Here is a 16827-nt window from a genome sequence, read left to right as displayed (position 1 = left end):
GAGCTTTGGTCAAAATTTAAAAAGTAGCAGGGATCCTGATAGTTTTTAGCTGCAGATAGTTTAGCTACTAAATAGGGATCCCATTGGTGAAAAAATCAAACATTTTTTTTCTTCAAAAGTTAAAAAACTTCGAAAGGTTATGGAATATAGTCGTTAACGACCTGATTCATGGGTATTGCAGCTAAGGAATCTGTGATTGAAATTGTGAGCTGAAATTCTTTGGAGGCAAATTAGAAAAAAAACTAATGAGGTCAACTATATAGTCTGGATTCCAAACTCAATTGGAACACTAATATTAACAACATAATCAACAGGGCTACGCCACTTTTCTGGAAATGAGCGCATGAAAATGAACGAGCAGATTTATTGGCAAAATAAGGCTTGAGAAAAACCTTTATTTATAGGCTCATAACCACCAGTTGTGAGTGGCATCACTAAATATGCTACAAGAAACGAGTAAGTAACTGGGTAGAAATCATCAAAGGAAATGGAGAGTCACTCAAGGGCAAATCCGGACTAAAAATATAATCAAGAACATACATGAAAAACTAGCCTGAACTAAGAAGAAGCTGTTACTAATTAACACAAATAAAAAGTGATAAAATGTTTACCTGTCATTATCTTAGATTTCTTCGGTACGGCCCACCCTAACGACCTCTGAACCGCCATTTTCCATTTGCTGTATCTGTAATCTCTTTCTGTAACAAAAAGTAATTGAAGTTAAGTAGAGAGATAAAAATACATAATACAATAAGTTTGTTTCTGCAGTAGTTGGAAACATAGTTTAATTTCAAATTCCAACTGGTTGGTCAGATGTTCTTTCAGATTGTCGACCCTTTTCAAATAGTCATTCTGGTTTGAAGATTATTTTCCAACTAATAGTTTGACGCAGGCGTACTAAATATAAATAAATAAGGTTTCATAAGATTTCTTATTCTTAACCTGTAAATATATATTGTAAATATTTTTCATCATCATCATCATCAGTGGCGTTACAGCTCTTTATGAGCCAAAGCCTTCTTCAGAACAATCCTCCATTCGCCCCTGTCTCTGGCAACTCTTCTCCATGCTCTAATTCCGATAGACTTCAAATCATTTTCTAGGTTGTCTTGGCACCTAAGTCTCGGTCTTCCTCTTCTTCGTTGTCCGATCGGCCCTCTTCGGTCAAAAACTTTTCTGACTATGGCATCTTCCTCTCGTCTGATTACATGACCTATCCATCTGAGGCGTGCTACCTTAATGAATTTTACAACGTCAGGTTCTCCAAACCTTCTATACAACTCAAAATTGAAACACCTGCGCCACAAACCTTGTTCTTTTATGCCTCCATATATTCGTCTTAGTATTTTTCGCTCAAAACGTTTGAGCAATTCTTGGTCATTCTGTGTTAGTGTCCAAGTTTCTGAACCATATGTTAGCACTGGTCTTATAAGTGTTTTGTATACAGTCAGTTTAATTTTTCTAGGCATTTTTGAGGCCATCTGTCTTCTTAAGCCATAGTAACACTTATTGGCGAACACTATTCTTCTTTTTATTTCTTCACTGACGTTGTTATCTTTGGTTAGCAGCGACCCTAAGTATATGAAGGTGTCAACACCTTCCAGTTCTAGGTCATCAATTATTATTCGTGTAGGTGTCGGGTTGCTTGACCTAGTGCAACACATATATTTGGTCTTTTGAACATTTATATTTAGTCCCATTCTGTGTGCAGATGCTCTTAACGACCGAAATGCTTCAGTCAGAGATTCTGTGGACCTACCTATGATGTCTATGTCATCTGCGTATCCGACAATTTGTACTGATTTGTTAAAGATAGTACCATTCGTAGTAATCTGCGACTCTCGAATTATTTTTTCTAATGCCAGGTTAAATAAGAGACACGATAGTCCATCACCCTGTCTTAGTCCATTTTTGCAATGGAAGGGTCTTGAGAGATCGTTTTGGATTTTTACCATGCTCTCTGCACCTGTGAGTGTAAGTTCAGTTAACCGGACAAGATCAAATGGAATGCGAAATTCTACCATAGCAAGTAGAAGTTTATTTCTATTAACGGAGTCGTATGCGGCTTTGAAGTCAACAAATATGTGGTGGGTGTCGACGCCGAACTCTAGGGTTTTTTCAAGGATCTGCCTCACTGTAAATATCTGGTCCGTTGTTGATTTATTAGGACGGAAACCGCACTGATATCCTCCCACTATTTGTTCGGCGTAGGGGAGGAGTCTTTTGTACAATACGTTGGACAACACTTTATATGACATATTGAGTAGAGTGATGCCTCTATAATTATCACACACCATCATGTCTCCCTTTTTGTGTATAGGACACAGTACACCTAACTTCCAGTCTGTGGGTGTTTCTTTCTGTTGCCAGATTGCAGTTATCAGTTTATGCATGTGTTTCATGAGGGGGTCGCCGCCATTTTTGAAAAGTTCGGCAGGGAGATTATCCGAACCGGGAGCTTTATTATTTTTCAGTGTTGCGATGGCTTCTCTAGCTTTATACCTTTTTATTCAATATAACTTAGTGAAAAATATTTACTTAGTAAATATTTTTCACTAAGTTATATTGAACTGATTATTTATTAATTATTGTTCAATTCCAACGTCTGGTGTATTTACATTGATTATTCTTTATTGAATAAATTTTTGGACTAAATATCCAACATGCTAATTATACGTGATATAATTATATTATGATTAAATTACTTATGAAGTGAAAAACTATATTTCAGGAATCTTCTGAAAGTTCTTCCTCTGATGAAGAGGTGTTTGACATTGAAGAATTGTTTTCGGATGAAGATTTGTTACAAATTCTAGATGAACGTATAAGGCCTAAAAATAAGAATTATCTTGAAGAAACGGTGTCAAGTTGCAACGATTGTGAATTTATTGAACACTTTCGTGTTAGTCGTGTTGTTGTTGAAGATATTGCAAACCACTTCAGATATTCACAATATTTTCATTACCAAGCGGGAGGCAATGGAAAGCTTAGAGAATATGAACAAACATTAATATATTTATGGTTCTTTGGTCACCAGACTGCATCTGCAAATAGAAATTGAGAGAAACTTTAGGTAAAACAATTTTCCAGGTGTTACTGGAGTATTTGATGGGAGCCACATTAAAATAGACAAACCAACAAATGATCTAGACTCATACTTAAACAGAAAACATTATTATTCTATTCAGGTAATCACATACTAATACATATCTTATAACCTTAAAAACTGAGTAGAATATATATATATATATATATATATATATATATATATATATATATATATATATATATATATATATATATATATGTATATATATATATATATATATATATATATATACAAACAACACAGTTTATTAGGGCTGCAGTCGGAAAGTTTGGCCGGGATGTTACAGAAACACTCTTTTGACTTTTGGTCTAGCTTTCGGAATTGTTTTATTGCTTCTTCAAGACACTGTAATTAGAAGAATGTGTAAATATTTACAATATATCACAAATTGTCAGTGCAACTTACTAGTCGTTGAGATTATTTATATAGCTATGACACTCAATATTAATAACACACATATAAAATATAACATATAAAATAATGAACAAAATACATTTTAAAATTTAGTTATGATAGTAAAAATTTTGTTTGTGACATCTTTTAATGGTGTGTTTTAACTGATCCATAGAGAACAGAAAGAAAAAAACAAAAATAGTATGATTAAAAAGTAATTAGGTGTTCTTCATGTTATATTAATGGAAGTAGTATATTAAACCTGTCTTGATGGTATGCAACATGTTTTGTATGTAGGTGTATTATGGTGTATATGTAAAAGTAAATCTTTATTTTATTTTTGACGTTTTGTCAGTAAATAACAATAAATGTTGCTCAGTTTATCTTTGTCAAACTTTTTATTTATACAAGACGAATTGGATTTTATGAAATATATTTCCAAGAAAACACGTTTTGAATGTTTTTTTCCTTTGTCAAAATACAGGAATCCTCGAAATTAAATTCATGTTTTAACGTTAATGCATGTTCTGTGAGCGCACATGCGTTTATTTTTTTGGTTTTTATGTCGCTGCGATGTGAGATCACTCTACTGCGAAAATTACGAGATGATTCTCCGATATACACGTTTTTACAATTGGCACACGATATAGAATAAACAACATTCGGTGACTCCTGTATTGTGAAAGGATCCTTTGTCTTTGTGTACAACTTCGATACCGTTTTCACATTCTTAGTTGCAATTTTTAAGCCACTAACATTTTTTAAAATGTTCATTAGCTTAGGTGTGAGAACTGGAATATAGGGTAGGCAACCATACGTTATTTTAGATTGTGGTAGCTCTGATGTGATGTGTTGTGTGTCAATGTCAGTGTCAGTTGTCGGACCTCATTATTATCAATGTTTTGGTTGCCAAAAAATTGCAAAGGAAAAGGAGAACCAAAAATGAGTTTATTCAAAAGCCCTTTTGTATAAACTATAAAAAAAACAATTCCGAAAGCTAGACCAAAAGTCAAAAGAGTGTTTCTGTAACATTCCGGTCAAACCTTCTGACTGCAGCCCTAATAAACTGTGTTGTTAGTTGCAAGTAGTTTGTGACCACCAAAGAAGAATATGGGATCTTGTCGATGGGCTTTGGTTTACAATTATAAACTCCTGTAAATCTGAAACAAATGTAACCTTTAAATGCGGTTTAGAAAAATGTGTTTCATTATTATTTTGTTAAACTTTCAGTTTAGACGAAGGTATTGTTTTGAAAAAAAGTAAGTAGTACTTACCTTCCATATTAAAAATATATTTCTTTGATTAAAAAATGATGAATCTCGATATTAACCAAAAATGTTAGGTTAGATTAGATTAATTTAATTTCGATAATCAGCAAATCGTTCGTGAATCATAAATTTTGACTAGGTCAAGAAACAGTCTAGTTTCACTGCACAGAGTGCATAGTTCACAAACGGTAAGTAAACCACTGCAGAAACAAACCTAATAGCTTTTCCAATGTTCTTTCAAGCATACTATAAGGAAAAAATCTTACCACTTTCAGTCGATGTGGGAAGGAATGTATTTATTGGAACTAGTTGACGTTCTTCTGAATTAATATCCCATATGTCGATACCTTCAGCAGCACCAGCTGCCATGGCAGCACCGATAGCTGTAATGTCTTCTGATTCGGCGCGTATCACAGGTATTCCACTTATGTCGGCCTAAACAAAGTAAATTGGTATCAAATTGTATGAAGTGTTATTTGTTGTCATATAAACATTAATGGACGATCCATTCTGGTGTAACAGCGAAAGAAAAAATGTGTAATATTGTGAAGAAAACCGTCAAATAATTATTACTTACTTGCAATTGCATCAGTAGATTATTTTCCGACATCTTTCCGTCTACACGAAGCTTAGTCAAAGGTATTCCACAATCTTTGTTCATCGCTTGTAAAATATCCCTGGTTTGGAAACAAATAGCTTCCAGAGCCGCTCTTATGATGTGTTGTTTGGTCGAGAACGCCGTTAGTCCACATATGATCCTATATAGCAACAATTGTGTTCAAACGTATATTGTCATATTTGTACAAAAAATTATAAATGTAGGCTAGGAACTACACAAAATATTACCCTAGGACGCTATTGTCAACAGTTTAAACGACAAGAGATGATATATTTTATTTGCACATCATTGTATACATTCACAGTTGATAACATATATTCCAACAAAATATTTTTTGGGGGCAAAGGTAAACAACAAACATTTTAATTCAAATTAAAATTGAGATAAAATACTAGATATCAGGGAAACACAAACAATATAGAAAATAATGAAAAAATAACAAAAGAATTAAAACAAATAAACATTAATAGGCCAGTTCATTAATTTTTTTACTTGACACAAGTGTATAGAAAGGTTTGACAGTTGAAATGTATAGAATGAGATATTACAAAAAACTCTCATCTAGGGATTCATCAATTTTTTTAGTGGAAATATTTTTAAATAAACAATTAAAACGTCAAACTTATTATCTTGCTCATAACTTAAAAACTTGTCTATTTAGAGATTTGAACTTTTTCAACAGAACTTAAAAAAAAAGAAGATATACAAAACGAGATATCCTAAATTAAAATCGGTTAATAAACAGACAAGTTATTGCAAAATAAACAACAAGATCGGTGGTTTTAAATATTGTTAATAACTTTTTTATTATTTATTCAAATTTCTTTAAATGTAGATGAACTTGAAGGTCTTATAGTGTTTGAATTGTGTGCAAAAGATGGGCAAGACCTGTTGAATAGTTATTGCGAAATTTAATTTGTTAATAAGGTTTGTTGAAAAATGATCCAATTTTCATAGGCTGGTAAAGATAATTTGAATGGATCTCAATAATCCGGGGCTTATTTTTTTCTTTAAGACGAATACTAATGACCTATGGAAAAAAAAGACCGCGTCGCGCTGAGTTGCGCGACCGCTATATATACATATTCAATGTACCCGATATAACGGTTGCATCTCTTCGTTCACAATATAAAACGTCGTTATAAAAGAGGTAGAAAAAAATGAAATTTTAACAAGGCAAAATTTTATTGCACCATTATTTATTATTACAGCTGCATTTAGGATAAAAAATTAAGAAATAAAACATATCATTTATATGAAACTTACATTTTTTATGAAAAAGTTCTCTAATGCTAAAAAAAGTCAGTTATTTTCTTCTGCACAACCCTTTCCGAAAGATAAAGTTTTTCTGTAATGTCCTTAATAATCTGAGCTGGTTCTGTGGTAGTTGTGGATAGCTCCCCGAACTGGTAAAACCTGGATATGGTCTCAGCAGATCTCATTTCTTCTTGGATTGTAGAACAATTAACGCCGTCTTCTTCTTCTTCTTCATTATCTTCATCAACATCCATTTCCACATTTTGCACTTGTTCCACAATTTCTTTATCACTTAAAACTTGAAATGTTTCTACCTGATCGTCTACTGAAATGTAGGAGTCAATATCAGTTCCAAACTCTCTCTGGTTTACATTAAATTTTTGTATCCACTCTGACAAAGGCATTTCGTCATCCTCGTCAACATCCTGAACATTGTGAGAAACTACAGTCAATTTAGCTCGACGAAAGTACTTAAAAATTGTCACTGACGTAACCGCACTTCACGAATTGTCTAAAAACTGAACTGCATCAAGGATGGATGAATAGAATAGAATTTATTTACTCAATATACAAAACGGTTATATGTTCACGGGTCCTCCATTAGCCATACAAAAAATCAACCTTTTCAAAAGCTTGGGATGGGCTGCACAGTTGTCAACTAAAAGAAGAATTTTTCTTCTTTTTTGAAGAGAGTTCCTTGTCCCACTTTCTCAATTTTTCTTCAAAAATAGCAGGTCATCCACTCTTTTTTGTTAGCTGTGTAGTTAACAGGTAGTGTTTTTATGTTTTTGAAACTTTTTGGGATAAAAACTTTTCCCAATAACAAAAGCTTTCTTTTCTCTGTACTTGTCATGTTTGCACAAACACAAGCCGTGACTCTTTGTTTTGAAAGCTTTCCATCGACACATTTTTGATTTTTGAAATTTAAAGTTTTGCCTGGCGTTAATTTGTAAAAAACACCAGTTTCATCGCCATTGGATATTTTCAGCCTTGTATGGTTGCCTTAGTTGTACCATGTGTTTTGTAACCAATCACCTGTCACGTTGCATTGCATTGAGTGTATTGCTTTAAACCGATCTAGCCAGCCGTTAGAGCATGTGAAATCTTCACCAAACAGTTTTCCGAACTTTGTAACTTTCTCCTTTAAAAGTGGCCCGGACACAGGAATATCAGAACTGCAACACTGCTTGAACCATTTGAGTAGAGCTGAATCTACATCACCACGAATGCACTTCAAATATCAGGATCGAATTGTTTTGTAATGCACCTTTGTCCGATTCTTCTCGATCGACGATGGTAATACAATAAAATGTTGAAGTCGTGGAGTAAAAATTATAGTTTTATTGACAGCTACTAATAAAATTACACTCTAGTTGTTGGTTAGGTAACTATCTATAATAGACTGCGCTCAAATGAGCTCAAATGCCCAATTTATAATTTCACAAATAATGTATACCTCAGCACAGAGGTTAGTGCTTCTATCATACTAATAAACTTTGAACTATGAACTTACAATACAATTTAATCTAGGCCGTTATTGCAACACTTAGGAAGTTCAATTAGAAAATATATTATTCCTCAATTTATTAAGTCTGCAAGTTGAATGGGCTCTATTTATTAAAATATTACTCGATAAGTTTCACAATGTCTCAATTATATACCGTGAAACCATAAAGGTCAAGAAGTTAAGAATAATGTGAGATTAAAAATTAAGGGATTAATTTGTGATTGAACAAACTAACTGTTCTAAAATGACTCACTGATAAATGAGAAACCATAAAACTGTCAAGGTCCCATAACTGTACACAGAAGGGATAATCGGGCTTTCTCACATTCTTGGAAGGAACAATGCCGCAAAAACCGGAAACGCATTACACTTTATTCTTCATAAAATAAGAAACGACAACCTACTGTAAAATTTTATGATGCTATAGACGAGGCTTACTTTATTTTTAGCCGACAAAACCGGGTTTTCAAGAATAGTTTTCGGCCGGACCTATTAAAAATTGTCGTTACAACCGAGATGACGTAACTACGAAGGCCGTAATATCCAAGTTCCACTGTATATAAAAACCGCGCTGATATTAATTGAGTTTAGTTGATAAGATTATCATACTGTACTGTACTATAAGCTAATAAATAAATATATTTACATAAATTAAAACCGCTCGTTTTATTCTTAAACACATTACAGTGGTGTTACGGTGTGAGGTAATTTATTTATTTAAAAATAAATTCAACAGTGTCTTTTGAAAAGTATTGTTCGCCGGGAACAACAGCGTAGTCCAGTAGTGATCTTTGCAAGAAAGAACATTTAAAAAGTACGTGTGTGCCTGACCAAAGATGCGGCTTGCATAACTATCAGTGCACACAGTTCGACTGTATTTTTTATTCAAGGAATATTACTTAGTCACGGAAAAGCTACTTAGAAGATGGGTCAATGATGCAGAGGACGACCTTAGAGCCATGAAAAGTAGCTGAAGCCTAGAATGGAAAAATATTACAAAACACCAAAAGGATTGTAGCTCCACGACAAAAAGTCAATGTTATGCTGCCAGGTTATAAATATGACAACAAGTAAAACGATACGGACATTTGTTTCGCGTTGTCTATAGAAAATGTCACACCGAGAGTGCAGTACGGCTAATATAGGAATGCACAATTGCCGGATTTCACGCCTTGTGCTTGGCGATACAAACAGGTCAGTCACAGAACCGTACCCAGATCTCTACGCCGGGCTCTGTTATTTATTATAAAATAATATATTGATAAAATAATTGCCTTCAAGTAGCCAAATAAGAGGCATGAATTTGAATAAAAAGACCTTAAGTTTTTAGCGAGAATTTTATTATAAAACTGTATACTTTATTAAACTAACAAATGTATTTTAAATTACATTTCTTGATAGCTATAAATATACCGGGTGGAACCTCCGGTAACTCGATTTCCGTGCACCCAGCCCAATATCCAAGAAAAACTTTTTCTTTTGTAAATATGTGAAAAATTATCAGGAACGGGAATATCGAAAAAGCTTTGCACATTTTTTAATCCCGGCGATGTTATTAAAAAAACAAGTTGCGCACTTGAATCACTGCGAAATTTTAACACCTACTATGAAATTTTTTTTTGTGGAATTCTGAAGTGCAGTTTTTGTCCTTGTTAAAACATAATGCAGTCTCGCATTTTTTACACATAACATAAGTTTACCTAGTTCCTTGGCATAGCAACCTGGTAGTTTTCAGCGAAACCTTGTGTTATTTCATATGGGATAATGGTTTTCCTTGCCCACACTTCACCATATGAGCAGGTATAAGGTTTATAGTCAGGGGCGGCTGGTCCTATGAGGCAGGTGAGGCAGTGCCTCACCAGTATCAATCGACTATTTACGTTCTTTAACTACAATTTAACTTTTTGGAATTTTCTAAATAACTTTATTTTCATTATGATAAAAAATTAAAATATGTACACCCCTGATGTCTTATCTTTGTATATTTCTTCATAATCTACGGACCGGACAAGGGACAAGCTTAAACCACAAAATATTAAATAAACAACGGCTCAATTTTCCGCGCCAGCTTCTAATATGTATATCATATGTGCATCTCATTCTCTCTTTAAAAATTATAGCCGCCGAGGCAAGCCTCACGGCATTGCTCTGTCTGACATATTAGACATCACATTATCTAGCGAAATTCAACATGATTTATTTATTTTCTGCCCACGATTTCACCGAACAAGAGAGGCATGCCGCTTGCCGCTCTGGTTTGGTGTTTTTAACTAGCAGCGTTGCCGTTTGGGTACAAAGGTACCCAATTCGCTACATTTTTTCCCTCGGGGTATAAAAGTACATTTTAAATAAAACATAGATTTTTATTTGAAAATTGTAATAACATTGTTATGTTGTAGTAGAGTATTTTCCTTTAGTAGATGGTACTATACATATTGTTCTATTGTTTTCCGATTTAACAAAAAATATTTTTTTTCTATGCATTTACCAGATTGGCAACATTGGTACATTTTGGAACATTTCTATTTCTGCAAAATTGTTGTAGTAAGAGTAAGTAGTAGTTAAATTACTTCCTGTTGACCTCTTTGTGCGGCAGGATCACGTTTGACGTATCTCGTGTTGTTTTTCATTAAAAAAACAGTAACATTACATGTTATATAATAAGTGCAATTCTAATTAAGTTTTTTTAATAATTTTGGTGGGTTTGTTGTTTGTTTTTGTCTGCAGGATTTTCGGTTTTAGTGAAAAATGGATTTAGCACCGAGCACTTCGTCACAACTTTCCCAGGTAAATGTAAATATTCGTAATACTTGTGATCTCGTAAATTTTTTAGTCAATCAGCAGAATTTTTCAAGTCATTCATATGAAGATAAATTATATATAGTTAAAGTCGTAAAACAACCTATTCCAGATTTAAGTAAACATCTTGTTTCTATCGGTGGAGTCGGAAAACCAAATCGGGGATTTCAAAATGCATGGTACGAAAAGTTTGACTGGCTTACGGGTAGTATAACATTAAATAAATTGTTTTGTTGGCCATGCATTTTATTTGCCACAGCTAATACTAGCGACAAAGTTTGGTTCAAAAGTGGTTATACTGATTTGAAAAATTTGTCTCGGAGTCTATTGTTACACAATAAAAGTTCTCAACATATTACATCGAATTGCAAGCTTACTCTTATGAGAAAACAAAAGCAAAATATCGCCACAGCACTAGACAATTCGCGTAAAATAGATATTGAAAATTTCAATGCTAGGGTTAAAGAAAATCGGCAAATTTTAAAAAGCCTTATAGATATTACGTTACACCTCTGTATGCAAGAGTTACCGTTTAGGGGGCATGAAGAATCTAATGAATCTTTAAATCGCGGGAATTTCAAAGAGCTAGTTGTTCTTGTTAGTAAATTTGACACTAATTTAAAAACATTTTTAGAACATGATAATGACTCTAGATCAGTTTTTTCTGGGACATCTAAAACCATACAAAATGAATTAATCGATTCAATTGCTTTTGTTATAAATAAAAAAATTGAGGAAGAAATTTCAAAATCATTATTCTTTTTCTGGCAGGTGGATGAGACTACTGATATAAGCTGCCATTCACAACTATCCGTTATTTTTCGATACGTAATAAACGATAAACCAGTCGAACGATTCATGGGATTTTACGATGTAAGTTCCGGGCGTTCTGCTCAAGATTTATTTGAATTTTTATCTACCAAATTTCGAAAGTTCAACTTGCATAGTAAATTAGTGGCTCAGACATACGATGGAGCTTCTGTAATGTCGGGAGAAGTGAATGGTCTACAGGCAAAAATTAAATCTATAGCGCCTCAAGCCATGTTCATTCATTGCTATGCACATGTATTTAATTTAGTTTTAAGTAACGCATGCAGTTCAATTCAACAAGTTAAAGTTTTTTTCTCAACCTTATCCGGTTTTTCTTCATATTTTTCTAAATCTACAAAGCGTACCCAAGTGTTAGAACACATTGGAGGAAATCGTATACCTTCTAATGTAGCAACTCGCTGGAATTTTACTTCACGCGCAGTTCTCACAGTTAATAATAATAAGGATAAATTACTTGAGACCTTTGATTTTATTATTAATAGTCGCGATTTTGATGACAAAACAATAAGAGAAGCAGTAGGTTTAAAAGCTTTTTTAGAAGATCCTCAGAACATATTTTTTTTAGAAATATTTTCGTTGATTTTTCATCAAACTGATACTGTTTTTTCCATTCTACAAAATAGAAATACAGACATTGTTAAGGCCAGAAATTTACTTCAAAATACCCTAAGTAAAATACGTGAATTTAGGAGTAACACTACTTATTTTGATACAATTTATGAAAAACTGGATACCGCTGCGTTACACTCGAAACGTCGTCGTAAGGGAGTTGAAATGACTGATAAAACTCAACAATTAAGGCAAATTTTTTTTGAAATTCTTGACATTATAGCAACCCAAATAGAGGTTAGGTTTTGTGACGTTGAAAAATTACATTTCTTTGATCTGTTGAATATATCAAAATTTCCCATTTTTGCTAAAGAATTTCCTCACGATCTATTAAAAAACTTGACAACGCAGTATAATATTTTTGATATAAATCAACTAAAAAGTGAGTTATCCGCTATGTACGGGAATGATATAATAGAAAATTGCGCAAGCCCTTATGAAATGTTAACTTTTTTTCACGATTATGATTTAAAACTTTGTATGCCAGAAGTTTTTAAATTATTATGCATTTGTGTTGTTTTGCCAGTGACAAGTGCTTCTGCAGAAAGAAGTTTCTCCGCGCTAAAAAGGATTAAAAATTACATCAGAAATACAACTGGACAGACACGATTGAGTAATATGGCAAAAATCTCAATTGAAAAATCATTTATAAAATCACAGGATGAGAACGTTTTTATAGACGATGTAATAGATCATTTTGCAGAACAGAAGTCTCGCAGAATTCCTTTAATTTATAAAAAACTTTAAATTTTAGAACTCAGTTTTCCTTTTAGAATTTATATTTTTTGAAGTTTTTCTAAAATAATTATAATTTTTAAAAATCGTGAAATAAAAAACCAAAAAACAAAATTTAACCCTTTGTTTAAGTTTATTTAACGTAAACACCCTCACTTTATGATGTCACAAAATCGACCTTCCGACTAACATCTTACGACGAGAACGATCAATGGAGATATGCTAGACCGAAGCTTCAACTGAAGGGATATGTGAGAGCGTGAAGAAGATGGCACTAGATTAGCAGTCGCCATTTATAACACTTACTAACAAATCTCCCAGATAAAAAATACCTACTAACCCCCAAAAAAATATAAAAATCCCAAAAAAATTAATAAAAAATATAAAGATTCAAAAAAAATATAAAATAATAAAAAATTCACAAAAAAATTATAAAAATAAAAAAAGGCCACGGGAGATGCCACCTAGATCCTTGAGGCTACAACTTGGCCGCTAACCAAGGTGCAGGCTCGAGGATTAGAGCTCCCTCGTTTTTCGTTCGCTTTTATCTCACGATACGAGATTTCATGATAAACCGGAGTAAGTCGCTTAACGACACCTTGGGTATCATTTAAGTTACATTTATGAGCACCCTATTACACATGGTGCTCATAAATACAGCTCAATCGCGGACTTTTTCAAAAAGCAGTCAGCCCGTATGTTGCACCTTCAGTGCACATAAGGGAGGGTGGAGGAGGGCTTAGGAGAGCTTTGAGGTGAGGATGACTTTTGTTGATCCGCGCGCGTATCGTCAGAAGTCCTTCTCACGCCAAGTCATTGTTTGCTGGCGCGAGCAATGCCTCCTTAGCCGGGTATGACTGGAGCAAAGAGAAGCTAACCATAATAATAATAATTTTCCTTAAGTGTAGTGTGCCTCACCATCTTGTACTATCACGAGCCGCCCCTGTTTATAGTGTAAGTTATTTAACATTATATTATATTTATACTTTATTAAACTAACAAATATATTTTAAATTACATTTCTTGAAAAGCCCATACTCTGATTGGACTGGTAAATGCATTTTATTGGTTATGCAGTGTAAAATAATCGAGGTTACTCACAGATATTCAATTAATTATACTAAAGTCGTCCTCTACATCCGAGATGTCGGATTCGCTTTCGCTACTCTCCCCTGTGTTCGCGTGTATTATCAATTGGTCTACGTCATCTTGCAGGTTGTCCGCAGTCCACATCTCAGTTTCCGTTTTCTCAACAACATGAGTGACATAATTGCGCCAATTTTGCTCTGTGACGCGTGCGAAACCGTCGTCGATCAACTGGCGTACCTCGTCGTTTTTAAAAGTGGTATTATGGGTACCTACATATCGCTTAACTTGGTTCCACACCATTTCTATAGGATTCAATTCGCAGTGATATGGAGGAAGCCTTAAAATATAAACATGATGTTGTGAAGCATACTCATCAAGATGATACTTATCGTATTGATCTTTAAAAGCACGCGCTGCTTCTAATAGCTCGGATTTCAAATAACAATCCTCGAAAAAAATGTCTTTTTCCACTAACCATTCCTTGATTGCAGCTTTATTCCAGGAATTGTTAGGGAATCTCTCTTTACGGGAGTGGTACGATGCATTGTCCATTACAATGACATTCCTGCGACCATTATTTGGTAAATTTGATATTAATGTCTCCTTAAACCACGACTCAAAATATGCGGCATCCATTTCATCGTGATAGTCGCCATCATTTTTCTTTGCCAAAAAAACGCGCTGAGTGCCAGGAAGGAAACCTCCTGAAAAACCTGCATGCAATAAAACATATCGTGGACCTCGTTTAGTAGGTGCTTTTAAGCCAGTACTTAAACCTTTGAGAAAAGCATCACGACTGTTTTGTATCGTAGTATCGCACCATTCGTAATTTATAGATTGGCCAACATTAACCCACGATTCGTCCAAATATATGATATTGCAATGGTCTTTTCGCAAACGTCGTATAGTTCTCAAATAATTATGGCGCCAATAAATAATATCCTCTCGCTCCACCATGATGCTTCTTCGGCCACGTTTCTTATAAACAAATCCAATATATTTCAGAAGTCTGTATAAAGTAGAAAGAGACAACGGCTGTATATTCTCATTACCTTGTATGAAGTTATGTATATGCTTTAAGAATGGCGGCAAATTTTTCATGAAAAATTCACAATGAACAATTCTCCGTAGAATACTTCTTACACCCTCGTCATATGTGAATATTCTAGAATTTGATTGACACACTCGTTTTTTACGTTTTTTTGGCGATTTCAACGTTCCACTTCTTTTTCTTTTTTGAAATTTTAAATGCTTCTTTCGCTAACACCAGTCATCAACGAAGTACGTCTTACAGCAGCACTTACATTAAGTTGTTCCGTATTTTGTAAAAAACACAACACATTTAACACTACGAGTTTAGCGCAACCGTTAAATAATTCACCGGATTTAAACTTATGGGACTCCATGCTCTCTGTTGAAACTCGGACTAAATTTTGAAGTGTAGTTTCGTTTTCCAAAAGCACTTTCACCCCCTACCCATCCTTAGGATGGGTAGGGGGTGAAATAGGGAAAGCTTGGAGTTTATCAAATACTAATTATGACAAACAAGTTTATGGCCATATTTAGGTGATTATGTTAATGATGGTAATTTGTAGCAGAAGTTTTACAAAAGAAATGAAGACCTATTTATAGAAACAACATAACTGTATTTTTAATATTTTACATACAATAGAAAATATCTAATTTCTATGAAAGAATTGGAAATTTGAATATTACATATAATATCTATAAATAATATCATTTCCAAGTTTCCAAATTCTTTCCTAGAAATTATGTAGGTTTTTTCTATTTTATGTAAAACATTAAAATTACAGTTATTGTATGTTGTTCTTGTAAAGAGGTGTTCAAATGTTACTCTTATGAATATGATTCAATTGTATATCTCATGTTGACGTTTTATATGCAAAATTCATAGTTTTCGTTGTCAATAACTCATTAATGCCTTTTTATTCTACTGTATACGTATACATGATATAAAATATTTTACTCGTACTGCCGGCAGATGCATTTTATCCAAGCCGGTCCTGTGAGACAATGAGCAATCAACAGCTGGAGAAAACCGACAACCCTGCGCGTTTATTCTCCATAAGAAAAGCATTGTCGTATCTTACCCGTACTGCACTCTCAGTGTGACATTTTCTATAGTATACATAAAATATTTCAATTAATATATTTTCAAACTTACACACCCTCTAGCGTCTTTTCTCCAATATGGAGCATACAGTCCTTTGAAAGCCGGAACGAAATACACGTCCCCGGTATTGAATACTTCTTGTGCGAGCGACTCGGTGTCCTTATCGACGTCCTTCAGGAAGCCCATATTGTCCCGCAACCATTTTATCGCCGCTCCAGCAACGGCTACGCTACCTTCCAAAGCGTACACCGCCGGTGAATTTCCAAATTTATAAGCTACCGTCGTTACTAGACCGTGCGTTGACATCACTTTCTGCAAAACATTTTGATATTAAAAACGAATTATTCACACATTAATAATAAGTGTAAAAGTTAACTTTCTCCAATTACGTCACGTGTGATAAAACTAACTACCAAAATTGTTAATAATCAATCAGTGGCGTACACTAAAAAATAATGTACAAACAATTACTTGCAT

The 16827-nt window shown here is 33.9% G+C and overlaps 1 protein-coding gene across 2 annotated transcripts in view; it reads right to left on the bottom strand.

Annotated features, from left to right (window-relative positions):
- Positions 1 to 16827, bottom strand: part of LOC140451068 (glycerol kinase 3-like) — a 72418-nt gene that overhangs the window by 8334 nt on the left and 47257 nt on the right. For both annotated transcript variants that reach the window (XM_072544787.1, XM_072544786.1), the window contains exons 6-9: positions 16406 to 16662; positions 5348 to 5528; positions 5037 to 5205; positions 612 to 698 (exon numbers count right to left, since the gene is read on the bottom strand). In XM_072544787.1, the coding sequence (XP_072400888.1) occupies positions 612 to 698; positions 5037 to 5205; positions 5348 to 5528; positions 16406 to 16662 (694 nt within the window). The remainder of the gene's footprint in view (positions 1 to 611; positions 699 to 5036; positions 5206 to 5347; positions 5529 to 16405; positions 16663 to 16827) is intronic.

The sequence above is a fragment of the Diabrotica undecimpunctata genome, chromosome 9 (assembly GCF_040954645.1).
Source record: "Diabrotica undecimpunctata isolate CICGRU chromosome 9, icDiaUnde3, whole genome shotgun sequence".
Taxonomy (NCBI): Eukaryota; Metazoa; Arthropoda; class Insecta; order Coleoptera; family Chrysomelidae; genus Diabrotica; species Diabrotica undecimpunctata.
This window is presented reverse-complemented; position numbering and strand designations above follow the sequence as displayed.